At 39.5% G+C, this 20,445-nt stretch overlaps 1 protein-coding gene across 2 annotated transcripts in view; it reads right to left on the minus strand.

Annotated features, from left to right (window-relative positions):
- The window catches only part of NEK11 (NIMA related kinase 11), a 220,879-nt gene that overhangs the window by 117,599 nt on the left and 82,835 nt on the right, over positions 1-20,445 (minus strand). For both annotated transcript variants that reach the window (XM_029940296.1, XM_029940297.1), the window contains 6 exons: positions 15,216-15,365; positions 15,021-15,099; positions 12,354-12,439; positions 9,447-9,566; positions 7,278-7,371; positions 922-1,036 (listed from right to left, as the gene is read on the minus strand). In XM_029940296.1, coding sequence (XP_029796156.1) covers positions 922-1,036; positions 7,278-7,371; positions 9,447-9,566; positions 12,354-12,439; positions 15,021-15,099; positions 15,216-15,365 — 644 coding nt within the window. The remainder of the gene's footprint in view (positions 1-921; positions 1,037-7,277; positions 7,372-9,446; positions 9,567-12,353; positions 12,440-15,020; positions 15,100-15,215; positions 15,366-20,445) is intronic.

Consider the following 20,445-nt stretch of genomic DNA (forward strand, 5'->3'; position numbering starts at 1 on the left):
TTCCAGCTCCTGTCCTAATGCCTTTTATGTAGACATTTCCCCTAATAATATCCTTACACTTTTAGTCCCATCTTGACATCTGCTTCTCAGAGGTCCAGACTAACATATTATCCATCCATCCATTCATTCAAGAAATATTTCTGGAGTTGCTACAATATTCCTGGCACTCTGTGCTAGGCAGTGGGGATAGTGGGACGAGACTGAGATGGTCCCCACGGTCATAACCCTCCCTCTCAGGATCATGAACTGCTTCCCTTTCTTTGGCTCTTACTTTGTGTGGGACACTCAGGTAAGAGCACATCACATGCCTATTCTCATTTGCTTTTCACAACAACCTTTAAGGAAGGTATTATTCTTGCTTCATGGATAAGGAAACTGAAATCTAGAAAGATTAAGTTGAGAGGGGCTTCCCTGGTAGGGGCAGCTGTTTTACTCCAAAACTCATGTTTTTAACCACTAAGCTCTGATAGATCTCTCCCATTTGGGTAACAATTCTAAGCACTTTTCTTCTTGCACATCCAGATAATTGATTTTCCAAAGCCTGACTTCATTTACTCTCTTTAAATTTATGAAAGTCAGGGAAATCACTTCTAAGAAGAGGGACATGATACTTCAGAGCATTCACAGTCCTACACTATTCCAAAGTCAGTTAATGATGACACTGTTTAACTCATGTAGAAGAGGTTTCTAGCCTGGTGTGAGTTCCCAAGTCATCTTCATCTATCACAAAGGACACAGGAGAGGACCGACAAATCCCTTGGCCTCTCTGCTTTTTATCCTGGTCCCAGCTCAACTCTGGAAAACTGATGGAAGGTGGTCACATGCATCCAAGGCTTTTCTCAAAAGCCAGCCAGGCCTACTGGAGGGTCAATCACACCAACCTATGCGCCAACCCTTCTTAATACAAATGAAAACTCATACCATGGTCTCCACGGTCAGCTATGGCATCTTCTATACTTGACTCAAATGGGCCAAGGTCCAAGGAAGGAAAGGGCTGAGGCTCAGGCAGGTTCTCTGAAGTCAGGTCATCAGATTCCTTATGGAAGGTAATTAACAATTCATGAGAAGCTGATAGAAAGAAGCAGCATTACCACAAATGTAACAATATTGTTTAGAAGACTATTTGGAAATAAAAGTCTGCCTAATCCTCTCCCTTAAACATGATAGCACTTTCAAGTTTTAAGAGGGCAGAAGTTTCAAGTTTTAAGAGAAACACCAATTTAGGTGACCGTAATGTTCCACGCCATCAGCTTCAGCTCCATGACTAGGGTGAGGCGGGAGAAATGGCCATGAGCACAACTGAAGGAGGTACTGACTTTTAGGCTCCTGAAAGAGAAGGAGCGATCAGCAGCTGACAACAAATACCCCTTCAATTCTGCAGCCAGGGCATCCCCCCTACCTCACCCCAGCCCAGCCCCGCTCAGCTTCCTCATCTCAGATGAAGATGACTTCCAAGGTCTCTTCTAGCTTTACTAGTTCTGTGATTCTGTGAATTCCAGTTTCCTAAAGAAAGATACCGAAGAGACCACATGAAAAAATTCACACTTGGGAGCCTCGGGTGGCCAAGTCAATTAAGTGTCAGACTTTGGCTCAGGCCATGATCTTCACAGTTTGTGAGTTCTGAGCCTCACATCGGGCTCTCTGCTGTCAGTGCAGAGCTGGTTTTGGATCCTCTGTCCTCCTCTCCCTCTACCCGTCCCCCACTTCCTCTCGTTCAAAAATAAACATTTAAAAAAAGAAAGAATTCACACTTCAAAAAAAGTAAAAACTTCAAATATATCAAATAGTATTCCAATAGATCATTTTGATTTTTTTTCTTCAGTTTTTTGTGTGTTTGCAACCTAGAGCTAATGCTGAACTGACCTATTTTCTTTGAAAAGTGGCTTTCATGGAGAACTACTCTGTAAGTATCTTATTAAAAATAGAAAGTTAAATTCAAACTAATCTTAAATGAATAAGCAAAAACAAAGCTTGTCATGCTGTGGTATGGGATTTGTGAAAACAGTCATAAAATATTTTTAAGATGTCCATTTTTTGTGCTGTATACTTGTTGCAGGAGGTGAAATTGGTTCCAAATTTCAAAGGATCACCAACAGCACACAGACAACTCTAAGAACAAAGAAGAGAGACTGCGTGAAATGTGTTTTCACTTCTATTTCAGAAGTCATTGGAAAATCAGTATCAGGACTTTCAATGGACTTTGATTCGCTGAGGTTCTCTTTGAAGAGAATAGATAGAACTGTTGTCATTGCTTCTCTTAGCAAGGACTTGATCTGATCATTGATGCCCATTACTATTTCGTGCATGGAGGCCTGAGCTGTTGTGCACTTCTCACCGAAAGCCAGTTCTGGCACCACCACACCTGGATGTGCCGTGGGGGTAAAGAAAGACCACGCTGATCATGTGTATTACAGGAATCTAGTTGCTGTTTTGTTGTTGTTGTTTTTTAAGCTGCCATATTTTAAAGTAATGGTGCCTAACATGATTCTACATTCAATTATACTTCCAGATTTCAAAGCCCAGATTCAGCCCAGCAGAAAATGCTTCTCAAAATAAAAGGCTCCTGTCAGTTAGGGTCTGAGAAACAAAACAAGCCATTCTCCCAAATGCCTTGAAGAATCTGTATAAGGTGTTTATGAAATGACAGAGCCAGCCCATTTTCTCCCCTAACTCTGAGTTTTACCTTATATGACTGCTTTTGAAATATCAGGTAGTTTGCCCCAGATGGCAAGAGAGAAGGAAGAAGGAAATGAGAACAGAGCCCTAGTGCAATCAGGAAGAAATCAGATCATAGATATGTGTATGGGCGGAGACAGGGGCATTTTCCTCTTCTCTTCATCACGTTTTTCTTTAGCTTCCTGCATCTGATTAATCCAATTTCTTTCTTAGATTTCATTTCATCTTTTCCAGCTCAATGATGCCTTTCCTTGAGATATTTAAAGCTCTTCAATCCCTCTTGGAAGTGTTTACCTTCTCATTTTCTCTCTCCTTTGTTTTCTGATCATTAAACCTGCCTCACTCGGTGCCCATGAATATGATTAAATGTGTCTCTTGCCTGCTCAGACCCCTTTCTTCATCCTCCTTCTGGGGCCAACAAGGAAGCCCCAGGTCACTTTTCCTTTATGTCTGTTCCTTTTAAATGCTTTTTTCCTGAAGAGTCTATAAGAAAGTGTTCATTGGGGGTTTTTCCAAGCCTTCCTTCATCTGAAGGTGAGTGGCTTTCAAGAGCCCCCATTCCTCTCCATTATTAATCAAAATGTGGTCCTACCTCAGCAGGTCAGAATCGCCAGGGGGAGCTTGTTAAAAATTCAGCACCCCATGCCCCACCCTAGACCAAACAAATCAGAATCTGCCTTTTAACAAAATCAGTAGGTGGTTTGGGTGAATTTTGAAGTTTGAGAAGCATTGCTGCGAGCCCTAAGAATTTGGAGGACAGGGCGCCTGGGTGGTTCAGTCACTTCAGTGTCTGACTTTGACTTAGTTCATGATCCCACAGTTCATAGATTCAAGCCCTGCGTTGGGCTCTGTGCAGACAGCTCAGAGCCTGGAGCCTGCCTGAGATTCTGTGTCTCCCTCTCTCTCTCTGCCCTTCCCCTGTTCATGCTCTGTCTGTCTCTCTGTCTCTCTCTCTAAAAATAAATATACATTAAAATTTTTAAAAATTAAAGAATTTGGAGGCGAGCCAGTGGATTGTGGACCTGTGAGGTCAAAGAAGATTTTCCTGAAGACAAGGTGACATTTGAAATTGAGAAGGTGGGATGCTAAAGATGGGCCAGAAGGAAGTGGCTGATAGAACCTCATGAAATAGGGCAAGACAGCTGGGGGCAGCTGAGCAATCGGATCTGCAGGGCTGAACCAGCTAAAGAAGATATTCTCTGCAAGAGCCACACATCTGCCTGGAGCCTCTTCTGCCCCATCAATATGTGAACTTAGGGATGTGCTTCTGGGAAGCTCAGGGCCAAAGATGCTCATGATACTAAGTCTTAGATGATCAAAGAATGAACCAACATCTCTGGACAAGACAGCATTAGGCACGTCCCCTCCTGCTCCTTTTGCTCCTTGCTGATGGAAATGGGATAGAATTAGAAAGAACTAGGTAGACATTGGGAGGTTAGGGGTTGGGACTTCATGAGATCTTTATGAAATCATCAGTTTCTTTATCTGAGTTGAGCCAGGATCTAGACTATCCTGTCTGGATCCCATGTTCTGTGGGATAATATACAATTAATGAAATCTCCCAAGATTCTGCTTGCCATATTGTCTGGTTTTTTAAATATTTTTTTAATGTTTATTTAATTTTGAGAGAGAGTGATAGAGCAGGAGTTGGGGAGGAGTAGAGAGAGAGGGGACACAGAATCTGAAACAGGCTCCAGGTTCTGAGCTGTCCGCACAGAGCCCGACGCGGGGCTTGAACCCACGAACTGTGAGATCATGACCTGAGCTGAAGTCGGGCGCTTAACCAACTGAGCCACCCAGGTGCCCCTTGTCTGTTTTTAAAAACATGTTTATTTATTTATTTTGAGAGGGCAGGGCAGAGAGAGAGAGAATTCCAGGCAGGCTCTGCACTGAAAGCACAGAGCTCAACATGAAGCTTGAACTCACTAACTGTGAGGTCATGACCTGAGCCAAAATTGAGAGTTGGACACTTAACCAACTGACCCACCCAGGTGCCCCCATTTGGTCTCGGTTTTATCTTAAAGTTCCTGTAGGATCCCCCAAGGACCCTGGTTTATAGGAGGATAGGACACTTATAGTGTAGTTGTTTAATACTGACAATAATATCAGAAATGAAAAAAGAACACACAAATTATTATTTTGAAAGTTAGTGAAGAAAAGCAAAAACATCAAGTAAATTATCAGACACTAAAATGTAAGATCATACTTGAAACTACATTTGTATTTGCCATACAAGCAACTTCAGGAATAAAGACAGTAACTTAGGTCTTATAAAACAAAATATTACCACATCTGCACTTCTCAATTTCTTTTTTTTCTTTTTTCTTTATTTTTGAGAGAGAGAGACAGCGCGAGCAGGGGTGGGTCAGAGAGAGAGGGAGGTACAGAATCTGAAGCAGGCTCCAGGCTCTGGGCTAGCTGTCAGCACAGAGCCTGAAGCAGGGCTCGAACCCATAAACTGTGAGATCCTGACCTCAGCTGAAATCGGACACTCAACAGACTGAGCCACCCAGGCGCCCCATCAATTTTTTTTTAATGTTTATTTATTTTTGAGAGAGAGAGACCAAGTATGAGCAGGGGAGGGTCAGAGAAAGAGGGAGACACAGAATCTGAAGCAAGCTCCAGGCTCTGAGCTGTCAGCACAGAGACCGACATGGGGCTTAAACTCACAAACCTCAAGATCATGACCTGACTTTGGAAGTCGGACACTTAACCAACTGAGCCACCAGGTGCTCCTGTACTTTTCAATTTCTAATCCCTGAGGATAAAATCCCTTAGAAACAGGAGTCCAGGAACACTCCAGGGAAATGTTCCAGTTTTTATCAGATGAGTCACAAGTAGTTTCACACACACTAACAAACACAGTATCTCAATAATCATGCCAGATTCCTCCTAAGGATCTTGGCAATGTGCAATTCTCAGTCCCATGGGAAAGAAAGCTGCTGACAGACCTAGGAAAAGAGATGCACCTCCACAAGTTATCATTTCAGGGCCTCAAAACTGGGGAGCTGAAGACAGGCACTGAGTGCTTGGAGGGGGCTGAGGTCCTTCCATGTAGTGGGGAAATCAAGACCTTTCTCCAAGTAGGGATCCAGCACTGCTGCTGACCCCATCTCTTTCAGCCAGCAATTTCCCCATTCACTAGGTTTCATGAGTGGGAATGATCCCAATTCCCATGTCTCTGGGACCCACAACAGATCCCACAGCTGGCTTCACTTAATGGAGTGGGAGATGGGAGGAGAGAAGGGTGAGTAGGATTGAGTACATGTCACCAGTGTCCCTAAATTGTCTGCTAAATGCTCCAAGAGAGAGATACTCTTTTTTAAAAATGTTCTTTATTTTGAGAGGGAGAGAAAGAGTGAGCAGGGGAAGGACAGAGAGAGAGGGAGAGAGAGAGAATCCCAAGCAGGCTCCTCATTGCCAGTGCAGAGCCCAAAGTGGGGCTTGATCTCACAGACCTTGAGATCATGACCTGAGGTGAAATCAAGAGTCGGATGGATGCTTTCTCACCTGAGTCACCCAGTGCCTCAAGGGAGAAACACTGTTAAGGTCAGAGAACCCTGAGCTCCCCATCAGGTCCAACTTTGGGTTTTCAGAAATCTACAACACTCACAACCACTAAATATTTCAGAAACATGGATTAACAAGTGATCCTAAGCTCTGCCTGTCTAAGAGTGAGCTTTGCGGGGGCTCCTTGGTTCGGGGCTCTCTGATCACTGAGCTACAGCAGAAATAATGTCCCCAGACTCCAGAGATCATCCCACAGCCTTAGGGGGCTTGGCTCTTCCTGCTAAAGAAAAAGGAAAAAGAATCTCCCTCAGATGCAGACATCTCCAATGAATGAAAAACCAGAATTTGAGACAGTAAAGTTCTCCATAAAGATTACTCCTTTCCATGCTGCTTTTACCAAAAGAGCTAGGAAGTTGAATTTGAAGTCTGCTTTACAAACATGACCCTGAAGAAAGACTTCCTTAAATATCAGAGCCTATACCAAGGCCCATGAAGATGTTTTTAACCATTGAGAAAATGTTATTTGTTATTCAGGGGCTTGGGATGCAGAGGATATGATTCAGGTCCATTTCATGGGACTCTGCAACCCTACTTATTATTGGACTCCTAAGGTAATTATTCAAAGTTCAAATGGGGTTATTAACACAATGCACAATGATATAGATGGGAAACAGAAAATAAAAAGTGAAAGAATAAAAAGAAGGCGAACAAGGATTAAACCCGTAAGGCAACAATAGCATGGCTGAAATTCAAAGTTAGATATGCACACATTTGCTCTGCAAAGTCGTAATTTTACTCCTCAGTTGTTCATTCCGTGCTGATTGAGCTATGCTGGACACAGTACGCACTTGAAGTTTTTGGGCGCATGAATCTACCAATCCATCCCTAAGTACAGCTGCTCTAAATTAGTGTCATCACTAACCACTGGCCTCTCTTCTAAAAGAAACCCTAGTACCTCCTCCCTGAATAGGGCAAAGTGGGTCTGGATGCCTTTTTCTCCCCTTTGTCCCTTTTCCTGACTGGCCACAGGAATGTGATGAATTGAAACAATTTAAAGTCTAATGTGAAATTAAAAACAAGAGAGCACTTACGTGAAGAACAGCAATAGTTAGCTGCTCAGAGTTCCGAGATCGCAACTCTTGCATTCGTTTGTTATTTTCTTCATATTTTTCTTCTGCAAACTTTCTGCAAATTTAAAATGAATATAGAAAAAACAGCTGCATTTTGCTAAAGCCACATCTATATTCTGCAGGTGTGACACAGTGTGATCGACCCCTGTTCCAGCAGGCAAACTGGGGTGCTGGGAAACCGGGTCAATGGGTCTCTCCCTCATCAAGGAAAATGCAGTCCAGAACCCACTTGATTCTCTTTTAAGCAGACACAATAATGCTCTGGCTCCTAGCTGATCCTTAAGACTCCTAAAATGCATGCCCGAGGCATGACTGTGAGGCAAAAGAAGGCGGTGTCGACCCATGGGCATTCTCTGTGATGGCAGGGGTGTGCGCCCCTGACGTCCAGAGAGTGCCCAGCACATACTAGTAACTCAATTACTGCTCTCAGGATGAATAAACCCACACACAGGAGAATAAACTAGATTTCAAAGGATATATGTAAAGAACTTGAGAGTCACTGTGAAAGGGAATTTTTCTCATACGTTTTGTCTAGTATAGAAGAACTGAATGTAATAGACCTGCTACTAAACTGGAAGAAAGATTTGAGTTCTGGTGATTACTTGTATGCTAATTTAATTTAGACTGAGATTTTTGAAAAGTCATTGAACATCTCTGTAGTCAAATTTTGTTTATAAAGTGAGTACATTATATCTCTTCTGACAATACAGTCATTTTCCAGCTAAAACTCATGACCACCACTCTCAAATCCTAGAAATAATGGTCAAAACCAATTCCAGTGTAATTCATTCATAAAATTAGGACCAAACTTTAGTTAAAACCATCAGCTTTAAATAAGAAACATATTGAATGACATGTGGAAGATCGATGACTTTCTTTGTATATAAAAAAGTTTTTCTGAAATCTAATTTGTAATGTGCATGTAAGTTATTAAATTGCCTTTTTAATCTGTTCCTGTCAGAGATTTCATTTTCCTTTTACCCTCAAACAATGACATGAATCATGGTGTTTCAGGAATATTGCCATTCCTGAAGCATTAGAAATAGACCCGGGACGGTAACAGTGGTCATATTTATGTGAATATATTTTCTCAGTAAAACCCATACTCAGTGGTGCAGTGGGGGCAGAAACCAGCTTGTCCCAGTTCCCAAGAGCAGACTGTGTACGTACGTATCTTCCAACTGAACATTTGATGATATCATACTGGTGCTTTGATATCGGCCATTGTGGGAGGATTTACACCCCCTGCCCCACAACCCTAGAGGTGGTTGTGAAACATTTACCAGCACACGACTGCCTGTGATGCCATCTGACAGAAATATCTCTCCACATTGATAACAAAGTGTGTGTTAAGGGGAAGGAAGATTCTTACTTGGTTCCTCACGATATGCACTGTAATTGCAAGAATACCTCTGTATCCCCTTTCGGATAGTTACCAAGGTCACAAAATAAACAGATTTGAGTTTCAGGTCTTTTCTGTCTCTCGAGTTGTTAGTTGGGTCTTCTAAACTACCAAAAATTTGGCAGAGGAAGAAAGAAGAAAAGTTCGGAAACTGGATAACCTACCAACTGAAAAATCTGTCTTTGAGAAACTGGCAGTCTAGGGCTCTTCGGAATGTTCCCTTTTCATGCAAATCCTTCAATTCCTAGGGAGACTAGGCTGCCCACCAGCAGCCTTGAGTGTTGGCTTTTCAAAGGGTTTCACTTGGCACAAGTGCTTCCTAAAGCCAACAATTTCCTGCACAGACATTCTTCTCCCTATAGACCGGCTAGGCCTCCTGGCAGAGGGGGCGCAGCAAACATCCGGGGAAGCCATCCTCTCCACTGTCTCGCGGGCATGTGTATGAGGGCTCAGCCTCTGCAGGATGACTCTCTAATCTCATCACTAATAACCTCCCTGATACTCAATCTTTCTTTGCACACAAGACTGAAAGCCTGACATTAATAGTGGCTGGCATCCAATAACCACCAATGGCTGAATGACCATCTTTTGAGGGGACAAGTAAGAAATAAATAAATATAAATGTGTATATGCATTTTGATTTCTTGCTTTTGCTTTTCTTTAGAAAATCCCTTTGGAGGCCTGCGAAGTGGCCAGAGCCCAAGATACCCTAAGGAGAGGCACCTTACTTCAGCTTCCTGGCCTTCTCATCAGCTGCCTGGAGCTTCCTCAGCCGCATTCTCTCTCTTGGTGTCATTTTCTGTACTTCAGACAGCGCCTGCAGGGTCTGCAGGTGGATCTTTTTCTTCCTACAAATAATAAAGATCCCCACATGCAGCTCATCCCAAACATGCTCAGAAAAATTAAACAAATATTTTACAGAAGTAGCATTACATTACCAAGAAGGGGGAAGCATCTGGAAACAGGCCAGGCAAAAACTAATAAACTCAGGGTAGGTAATGAGCCAACCGGGACTGTGGCTAATTGGCAATATTTTTCAAATTAGACTTTTGTTTAAAAGCAAATTACGCACTTAACAAATTTCTGTTCATTTCATTGTCTATGACTGGTTTTCATAATGTAAAGATCAAATTAGGATCTTGGCCATCAAGGAATAAACGGACTAGCAGACTAAGTCAACCATGTGGACAGGATATAATCTTTGGAATTAGGCAGGGTTTGAACCCCATCTCTACCACACTTTAGCTGTGTAGCCCTTGGACAAGTTACTGAACCTCAGGTTTCTCATCTGTAAAGCATAGGGTATGGTGAGTTTTATATGAAATAACATATGCACAGTGTCTGACACATAAAAGTCCCCAAATGGTAGTATTTTAGGAGCTAAATTTTGTTGACTCTGTTGTATATTCTCCGCTTCATACAGTAGGTAATGTACACAGTGGTTATCACACAGATTAATAATATTCTCTGGGTTCAAATACTAGCACCCAGGTTACATGTATATGCCCTCAGGCAAGCTACTTAACCTATGATCATTAAAATAATAATAATAATGATGATGTTACTTAATTCATAGGGTTATGAGTTTCAATGAGTTGACTCATGTAAAGTGCTTTTAACAGAGCCAAACACCCCACAAAATATTAGTCAATATTATTATTTAAGAACTCTTTCTTCAGGTAAAGAAATGTGCTTATACTACTCATGTATTCAAAGATCTGCAACCATGTCCTCGATGACCTTTGTTTCTGTGCCCGATTTGGTCAGGGCCCAATACTGCAGAACGGCTTTTGCGTTCAACTCCCTCCTTAAAAAAACACTATGAGAAGTCTCTTCTATTTCATTTATTCCCATTCTAGTCTTTATTATTTTGGAATAATTGTAATTATTTTGGAATATTTTGTGTAATTATAATGACCATTTTTAGATAGCTCTCATCCCTCTGGAATACAGTTGGAGTCTCTAGGAAACACAAAATTTTTTAGAATCAAATACAGATCCTTAAAACGTAGTCATACATTGTGAAAAAGGGGACAACTTATAATGAGGAAGACCATCCAAACAACTGGATTCTGGCACTTTAATTGTAAGCGCCATCAGGTAAACTATTCCACAACTGTAGTGCAAAGTAATAGCCAAAATTAGTATTTAAAAAATATCTACTACTCTCACATCTCTAGTTTAAAATAAAATAAAATAAGAGTTCCAGCATTCTGGGAAGAATAATTAGCAACCCAAGGAAACTAGGTTTTAGGAACATGCCTAAAACATTAGCCCCTGAGGTACAGGGACTATTTTAACTGGGGATCATGCATTAAACAAAGACTTGATGAATCAGCTGCCTCAGTTTGAATGGGAAACTGGAAAACAGTGCAGTTGAAAAACCACTGGACTGAGTGGTGGAGCAGCCTATCTGTGTACTTGGCCTTGAAGATTAGGCTAATGAGGGATACTGTTTCCACCTATTGCCTTGCACATCTCTGCCATTCTCACAGGGTCATTATAAAATTAAATAGAGAGTTCCTTCAGCAAAATTACAGATTTGCTCTTTATAAGTGGTGTTCCTGGGAGTTGTGCAATCCACAGTCTGCAGGGCTATCCATGGCTGTTCTGAAGTAATCTAGTCTTCTAGGCTCTTGTATGTTATTGCACAGAAATTTTGAATGAAGTAGAAGGGAGAACTTAATTCAAGAAATAATTATGGGGGCCCATGGGTGGTCCAGTAGGTGAAGTGTCTGACTTTGGCTCAGGTCATGATCTTGTGATTTGTGAGTTCAGGCCCTGTGTTGGGCTCTGTGCTGACAGCTCAGAGCCTGAAGCCTGCTTTGGATTCTGTGTCTCCCCCTCTTTCTGCTCTTCCCCTGCTTATACTCTGCCTTTTGCTCTCTCAAAAATAAGTAAACATTAAAAACAACAAAAAAAATATGTTTGTTGGGGCGCCTGGGTGGCTCAGTTGGCTGAATGACTCTTGGTTTCAGTTTAGGTCATGATCTAACAGTTTGTGGTGTTAAACCCTACAATGGGCTCTGTACTGTCAACACAGAACCTGTTTGGTATTCCCTCTCTCCCCTCTATTTGCCCTTGCCCTGCTGTCTTCTCTTTATAGTTACATATCTCTATATTTATAAGGAAATTAACTTTAAAAAAATGATAATAATTATGTTTATGAAAAACACATTCCCTAGTTATATGTCTATCTGAAGAAAATAAATTTTGGCTTATTTTCTATTGACCTAGGACTACACAATGTTGTCTTCTCAATAGATACTCTGCCGGTTCCTGTTAAACAAACAAGACATGAAAATCATTTATGCTTAATAAAGAAGGTTCATTAGCATAAATATCACTAAATGTTTGAGATATTAATTTCTCTATATACTTACAAGGCAACTGCAGAGCCACCCTGCAGATCTGCAAGCTGTGCAGTGGTTTAAAACTTTTATAATTCAATTTGCTACCACCTGGGGCAAAGGGGCTTTGGAACACCAAGATCCTCAAGCTCCTTAATTTCCTGGCAAGGCTAAGTGAATTCTAGGAAACTCCATGCAGTCAGCTTAGCACTAATAGATTTTTAAAGACAAATGCATTTAACATTTATGCTCAATGGGCTTTTTAAAAACAAAGCAATTACTTACATGGCATTAATTATCTGAGCAGCCTCCTCCTGACAATTCAAATTCTTGTCTTCCAGAGTCATCTCCGAATATCTACACATCAGGTGCTAAAACAGAGAACCACCCAGATGCACCTTAAATACTCCTCTTCAGGGAGGCAAGGGTATGAAGCTACCAGGGGCCTTTTCTGATGTGCAGTACTAATGACCAGGCCTGGGAGCCTGAAAACAGAACCCACTGGGAACCATTTTTCCTTCCATAAAGGGTTACAAAACATTGCACGGTCACTTATGCAGCTTATGCCTGTCTCTCCAAGTTCACCTCGCACTGCCTGATCTCTCAGGCCCTGCTCCCCACCACGGGCCTGAACACACTGTTGCATGTCAGCTCCATGAATACACAGGCTCTCTCCAGCCTTGCGTCAGCTTCCCACTCCCGGGGCCAGGACAAGGGTGGAACAAGTGAGGCACTTACAGCAGGTGCAAAACTGAAGGGACACCAAAAGACCCAGTAACCAAATAAGTCATATTTTAAGGCAATATATAAAAAATAAAAATTAATGCCAAAAAGCCATGGAGAATATCAAATGTTTAAATCTTGCCATTTGCAACATGGATGGATCTAGAGGTACAATGCTAAGAGAAGAAACTCAGAGAAAGACAAATACCATATGATTTCACTTTTACATGGAATTTAAGAAACAAAACAAAGGAAGAAAGAGACAGACCCTTAACTGTAGAGAACTGGAAATAAGAAAATAAATAAAACTTTATAAAGACAGTACTTTACCCTAAACCTGTGTCAGTCTACCTCATTTGCATCACCCTAATCCCAGCCTGGCTGGATTCTGTCTTTGAACTTTTGATATTTTGTTATCATGGATTTTTAGCATTAATTTGGATTTTTGCTTATTAAAAATTTTTTTAATGTTCATTCATTTTTTGAGAAAGAGAGTGTAAGCAGGGGAGGGGCAGAGAGAGAGAGAGAGACACAGACTCAAAAGCAGGCTTCAGGCTCCAAGCTCTTAGCACAGATGGGGGGATCAAGCTCACAAATGGTGAGATCATGACCTGAGCCAAAGTCTAGTGCTCAACCAGCTGAGCCACCCAGGCACTCCATTAATTTGGATTTAAAAAAATGTTTATGTTTTTATTTTGAGAGAGGTAGGAGAGAGAGAGACAGAGAGAGAGAGAAAGAGAGAGAATCCCAAGTAGGCTCCATTCTGTCAGCACAGGGCCTGATGCGAGGCTTGATCCCATGACCTTGGGATCATAACCTGAGCTGAAATCAAGAGTTGAATGCCCAAACAATTAAGCCACCCAAGTACTCTTAATTTGGATTTTTTAAACACTGCAATCAAATGTTATTTATCCTAATTACTGAGTTTTTGATGGCCTCTTTAATTTTGTCCAAGGGCAAATGCCTTACTCACCTCACTCTAGTCCCAAAACATCCCCTTGGATTCTTTTTAACTTTTTTTAATGCTCACAGGCCCATCAGTGTGGTTTTGATTCCACCAGTTAGCACCTGTGCCTCTTTTTCAGCGGCCTGCCCTTACTGGCTTTACAGAGGGAAAGCTAGAGAGAGAGACAGCTAAAAGTACCTAGGAACTTCTACCCCCCCCACGCCCCCCCCAGGTCCTGCTCACCCCACTTGTGAGGGGCTTCTGCAAAGAGCACATTCTTGCATAAGAACCCTCCCCTCCATGTCTCGCTTTAGAAACAATCTGATCCAGGGCTCTGTCCTGGCTAATTCCTGTAATTCCAACACTGTCTCAGGCTCTTCACGTGTCTGGGTGTTTGTCACCATCTCACTGGTAGAGAAATGTAACCGAGTCTTTCTTGGACCACCAAAGCCACCCCTGCCCTTACTTTACAGCATCCTGTGTGCTTTCTTCCTAGTACTCCTCATAATGTAGGACTACTTTTTCTTGGGTACTGGGTCCTCTTCCTAGCGATCAAGTAGCAAAAGGATGGAAGCCACAGGCTTTACTTTCAGCACCTGCAGCATCAGCACTGCGCCCAGCACACAACTGCCAGGTGCCCACCAAGTCAGCGTCCTTGTTTCCTGCCAATTTAGGACTTGACCCGGACGAAAATGTGTGCCCAGTTTTGAAGGTGAATGACTGCTTTGTGGGTCACTTAAAACTAGACATAAAATTGAAGGAAATTTGCCTGAGGCATTCATAAAAGCCCAAGTTAAAAAAAAAAAAAACTTCCAATATGGTATTGTTTGCTTTTTTCTTACCACCAGAGGTAAATTCTCTGCATCAACATTTCTAATCTACAGGGAAACTAAATAAATTCACCTAATCAATAAAATGTATTATTAAGATCCATAACAAAGGAGTGGGATAATAAAGGCTCATTGAAAACCCCAGATTTTAGTAGTATTAGTAGTGCATATTGCCCTAGCAGGAATATATTTACAAAGTAAATATGGGTGGACATTGAGTTTGGGCAGAAAATTACAATCCTAACTTTTCATATGTGGGGCTCCAGGGAACGAGTTCACACACCTTTTGCAAAGAGATTGTCAGACAAATAATTTCTCTCAGCTTTAAAAAAAATCTTATTTCTTCTTTGTGACTGATTCTTAATACATCTTATTCTCACAGCATAGCTCCAAGTTCTAGAATGTAAATAAATGCTAATACATGTTTCCCAGTATCCCTTTCATTTTAAATACCTGTAGTTGTTCATCAATGTAAGGGATTTTTAATATTTCTATAGCAGATGGTCTCAATGAAGGACTCTTGTTCAACATGCTGTATTTTAAGAAAAGAAAAAGAAAAAAGAAAATAAAAAAATATTATTTTTCAAATGAACTAAAATATAAGCACAACTTAAAATTGTTTTTGTGGCAATATGTTTATTTCCATACCGTTCCATGATGGTATTGAGTTCTCTTGGGTATCTCTTGGGGAGAGAAGGCGTGTCACCTTCAACAATTTTTAAAACAATGGACAAGAAATTGGAGCCAGTGAATGCATGGTTCATGCAGCACATCTCATATAAAATGCATGCCAGAGACCTACAGACAAAGCCAAAGAAATTAAATAAGGAATAAATGTCCTAAATTTGATCACCATATAAAACCTCAGATGTATCAGAGCATTGGTTGTGAGACACTAACATACCCTTTGATTTTTTTTAAAGTTTCAGTACTATATTTATTTTCCATTTTTTAGATGTTTTATTCATTTTTGAGAGACAGAGTGAGCAAGGGAGGGTCAGAGAGAGAGGGAGATACAGAATCTGAAGACAGGCTCCAGGTTCTGAGCTAGCTGTCAGCACAGAGCCCGACATGGGGCTTGAACTCACGAACCGTGAGATCATGACCTGAGCCGAAACTGGATGTTCAACCGACTGAGCCACCCAGGTGCCCCTTATTTTCCATTTAAATACATGTTTAATAAATGAAGAAGGTAAAGTGAAAAAAAAAAAAAACCCAGCCTACAAAATATAAGTCTAAATGACCAATTTCTGTCAGAGGAAAACAAACCTACTGTGTCTTCACACAGTAAGGCAAATAAACCTTTGTTCAGTGTAGTAAGGAAACTCTATGAAGGAACAATAAAATGCAGCTAAATATCTTTCTAAGACAGTTTTGTTAATGTTATATATGCAAAATAAAATTTTAATTTATAAGCCTAACCTTCCCTCAACTGTGTACACAAGCATTGTGAAAAGGAAACTGGCATTCTTTATTAGTTTTCTGAACAGAATCCATTTACAAGTAGGGCGGAAACGCAGCTACTTGTAGCTTACATTAAAACGTAATAATTCTCCCTTTGAGGGTACGAAATAGAATATTAGAATTCTAGATCAGTCCAACACTGATTTGGATTAACCATGCAAATCAGTAACCTCTAAACCAGCGGAGTAAAATTTTAAATAACTCTGCATCATTAAGAAAAGTAAGGGAGAAGTTTTGCCTGAACTTAAGAAAGAACTGTACTTCTCCTTAAAATTAAGTGGATTATTTTTTTTAATTTTTAATGTTTTTATTTATTTTTGAGAGACAGACATAGTGCGAGCAGGGGAGGGTCAGAGAGAGAGAGGGAGACACAGAATCTGAAGCAGGCTCCAGGCTCTGAGCTAGCTGTCAGCACAGAGCCCGATGCGGGGCTTGAACCCACGAACCGTGAGATCATGACCTGAGCTGGAGCTGGATGCTTAACAGGCTGAGCCACCCAGACACACTTAAATGGATTCTTTTTAATCTCATGAGTATTTTGGACTATGTAACTAGCCAGGTATCTGTTTTCATGTTAGTTGCTTTAAAAAATCAAGAATAAACTTATAACCAACCTTGTGTAAATTGTTTTATGTAAGTTTAAACACTGTCCCACTTTCTTATGAAAGGTAGTATATATATATATATATATACATATATATATGTATATATATATATAAATACATACATATATACTATCATTTTAACTATTTGTAGGTATCATAAAAAGTGCACTAATTAGAGAATCCTGGATCTATACTGCATACAATGAGATGTTTCTGTTTCAGTAAATAAGAGTAACACTAAAAATTTCTGTCTAACTGGTACTTTACGTTATTACAAAACACTTCCATATATAACTCAACAGAATCTCATAACTTCATAGCAACATAGAGCCACTACATTTTTCCCTTGCAACCTGGCTCAAAGAAGTTAAATGGCTTGATCAAATTCCAAGGTATTTTCCCTTCCACATTCTGGACTATTTTCATTACAGAATGCCAGAAAGAATGGGATGTTAGGAGAAAAACCATGATAGTGACTAGAACACCAAGATCATGTAAATATTATAAATTATGAAAATTAATTTTGTACCCATCCGTAAGACTATTAAATAATGTAGCACATATTTAGATTTCTATACTAGGAAAAATTTCCTTCAATAAATGTGAAATAAAGACATTTTTAGACAATCACATATTAGGAGAATTCATTGCCAGCAGGATAGCACTAAAAACAATCCTAAAATGGAATTCTTCAACTCGAAGAAAAATAATCCCATGCAGAAAACAAGGAGTGCAGGGAGGATCACACCTGTCAGAAAGGCTAAAATTAACGACACAAGAAACAACAGGTGTTGGTGAGGATGGGGAGAAAAGGGAACCCTCTTGCACTGCCGGTGGGAATGCAGACTGCTATAGTCAGTCTGGAAAACAACATGGAGCTTACCCTAAAAGTTAAAAAAAAGAACTACCCTATGATCTAGCAACTGCACTGCTAGATATTTACCCAAAGGGTACAAAACTGAGATTTGAAGGGGCACTTGCATCACAATATTTATAGCAGCATTATCAACAACAGCCAAACTATGGCGAAGGCCCAAGTGTCCATGGACTGATGAATGGCTAAAGATGTGATACACACACACACACACACACACACACACACACACACACACATTTGGTATATATACATATGCTGTGGAATATTATTCAGCCATCAAAAAGAATGAAATCTTGCCATTTGCAATGACTTGGGTAGAGCTAGAATATATTATGATAAGCAAAATAAGTCAGTTAAAGAAAGACATATGATTTCATTCATATGTGGAATATAAGAAAAAAAACAGGTAAACATATGGGAAGGGGGAGAAAGTGAGAGAGAGGGAAACAAACCATAAGAGACTCTTAAAAAAAAAGAGACGAAACTGAGGGTTGATGGAGGGATGTGGGTAGGGGATGAATTAGATGGGTGATGGGTATTAAGAAGGAACTTGTTATGATGAGCACTGGGTATTATATGTAAGTGATGAATCACTATGTTCAACTAATAAACCAATATTGCACTGTATGTTAACTAGAATTTAAATAAAAATTTAAAAAAAGGAATGCAAGGAGGAATGAAGAATACTACAAAAAGTAATTCTGTAACAATATATAAGTAAGCATTAACTCTATAAAATACTAACAACATATTATGGAATTTAAATTATGTGGAATATAATTTTATGACAAAAATAATGTGCAAGGTATAAAAGGGTAAATGGAATTAAAGTATTTAAGGTCCTAGCATTACTGGAAAAGTAGTAACAGTAATAAGTTAGTTATAAACTTGTCAGTTATACAAGTTACAAGATGGAAAATAATCAAATAAAAACTTAAAAACAAGAAAGAAGAAAAAAGAAAGAGCAAATGGTAAATGTAGAAAGCAAATCATGACAAGTAAAAATACAAATATACAGTAATTATATTAAATGTAAATGAATATTTCAATTAAAAAGACTAGCAGACTAGATAAAAAATTATATACTGCTCATGAAACAAACAGTATAAGAACATAGAGAAGTTTATAGAAATATTTATCAAAATATTGCTGGGGTAGCGATACTAGTATCAAACAAAATAGACTCAAAGGCAAGAGCCACTATTAAGATTAAGGTGGTGGATTGATAAAGAAATCAGAGAAAAAGAACACATAAAGAACACTAAAATCCAGTAACTCTGGGTGTGTGTATATAAAAAGCAAAGATTAACAGAATTAAAAGAAAAATAGACAAATTCACAGTCATAATGAAAGACTTTCACATGCCCCTTTCAATAGCTGATAGAACAAGTAGAACACAAAATTCAATACGAATAGAGAAAATCTATAATTACCAAAATTGACATAATTCACGTATTAACATATGTATCCAATAATGACAGAATTCAGATTCTTTTCAAGGGTACATGAAGGGTCATTTTCCAAATTGACTGTACATAGGATCAAGAAAGCCTTAGCAGACTTCAAAGATCAAAAATTTCAGAGCCTATTTTCTGACCACAGTGAGGCATTAATTAATAACAGAAAAAGAAACAGAAAAAAAAAACCTACAAAATCATCAACTACTTGAAAATTCAGGCATATACATCTAAATAATTCATAGGATAAAATAAGGCATTTGAACAAAAATTGGAAAAATTTAAGACTGATATTAATAAAAGTATAAAACATCAATACTTTGTAGCTAAAATAAATTATAGCAAAATTGAAGTAATAATGTATATATTAACAAAGAAAAAGCTTAACATCTATGACCTAAGTCAGCTTTAGAAGATAGAGAAAGAATAGCAAATCAAACCAAATAATATTTAGGAAAAAAAATGTTTTTAAAGTAGAAACTAATGAAATAAACACACACAATAATAATAAAAGATTAATAAACTTAATAGAGTTTGGTGAGTTCCTTATAGATTTTGGATACTAGGCCTTTATCTGATATGTCATTTGCAACTATCTTTTCCCATTCCATCAGTTGCCTATTAGTTTTCTTGATTGTTTCCTTTCCAGTGCAGAAGCTTTTTATCTTGATGAGGTCCCAATAGTTCATTTTTGCTCTTGGTTCCCTTGCCTTTGGGGATGTATTGAGTAGGAAATTGCTGTGATTGAGGTCAAGGAGGCTGTTTCTGGCTTTCTCCTCTATGATGATGGTTTTGATGGTTTCCTGTCTCACATTCAGGTCCTTCAGCCATTTTGAGTTTATTTTTGTGTATGGTGTAAGAAAGTGGTCTAGTTTCATTCTTCTGCATGATGCTGTCCAGTTCTCCCAGCACCATGTGTTAAAGAGGCTCTCTTTTTCCTATTGGATACTCTTTCCTGCTTTGTCAAAGATTAATTGGCTATTCACTTGTGGGACCCATTCTGGGCCCTCTATTCTATTCCATTGGTCTATGTGTCTGTTTTTATGCCAATACGATACTGTCTTGATGATGACAGCTTTGTAGTAGAGGCTAAAGTCTGGGATTGTGATGCCTCCCGTTTTGGTTTTCTTCTTCAATATTACTTTGGCTATTCAGGGTCTTTTGTGGTTCCATACAAATCTTAGGATTGTTTGTTCTAGCTTTGAGAAGAATGCTAGTACAATTTTGATTGGGATTGCATTGAATGTATAGATTGCTTGGGGTAGTATTGACATTTTAACAATATTTATTCTTCCAATCTGTGAGCATGAAATGTTTTTCCATTTCTTTGTGTCTTCTTCAATTATAGCTCCCCATAAAAAACACTCCAGGGCCAGATGGCTCTACCAGCAAATTCTTTAGAACATTTCATGACTACAGAACACTAATCTTATTCAAGCTCTTCATTTCAAAAAGTCATCACAAATGTGATATAA

Source organism: Suricata suricatta, chromosome 5 (genome assembly GCF_006229205.1).
Source record: "Suricata suricatta isolate VVHF042 chromosome 5, meerkat_22Aug2017_6uvM2_HiC, whole genome shotgun sequence".
NCBI classification, from domain to species: Eukaryota; Metazoa; Chordata; class Mammalia; order Carnivora; family Herpestidae; genus Suricata; species Suricata suricatta.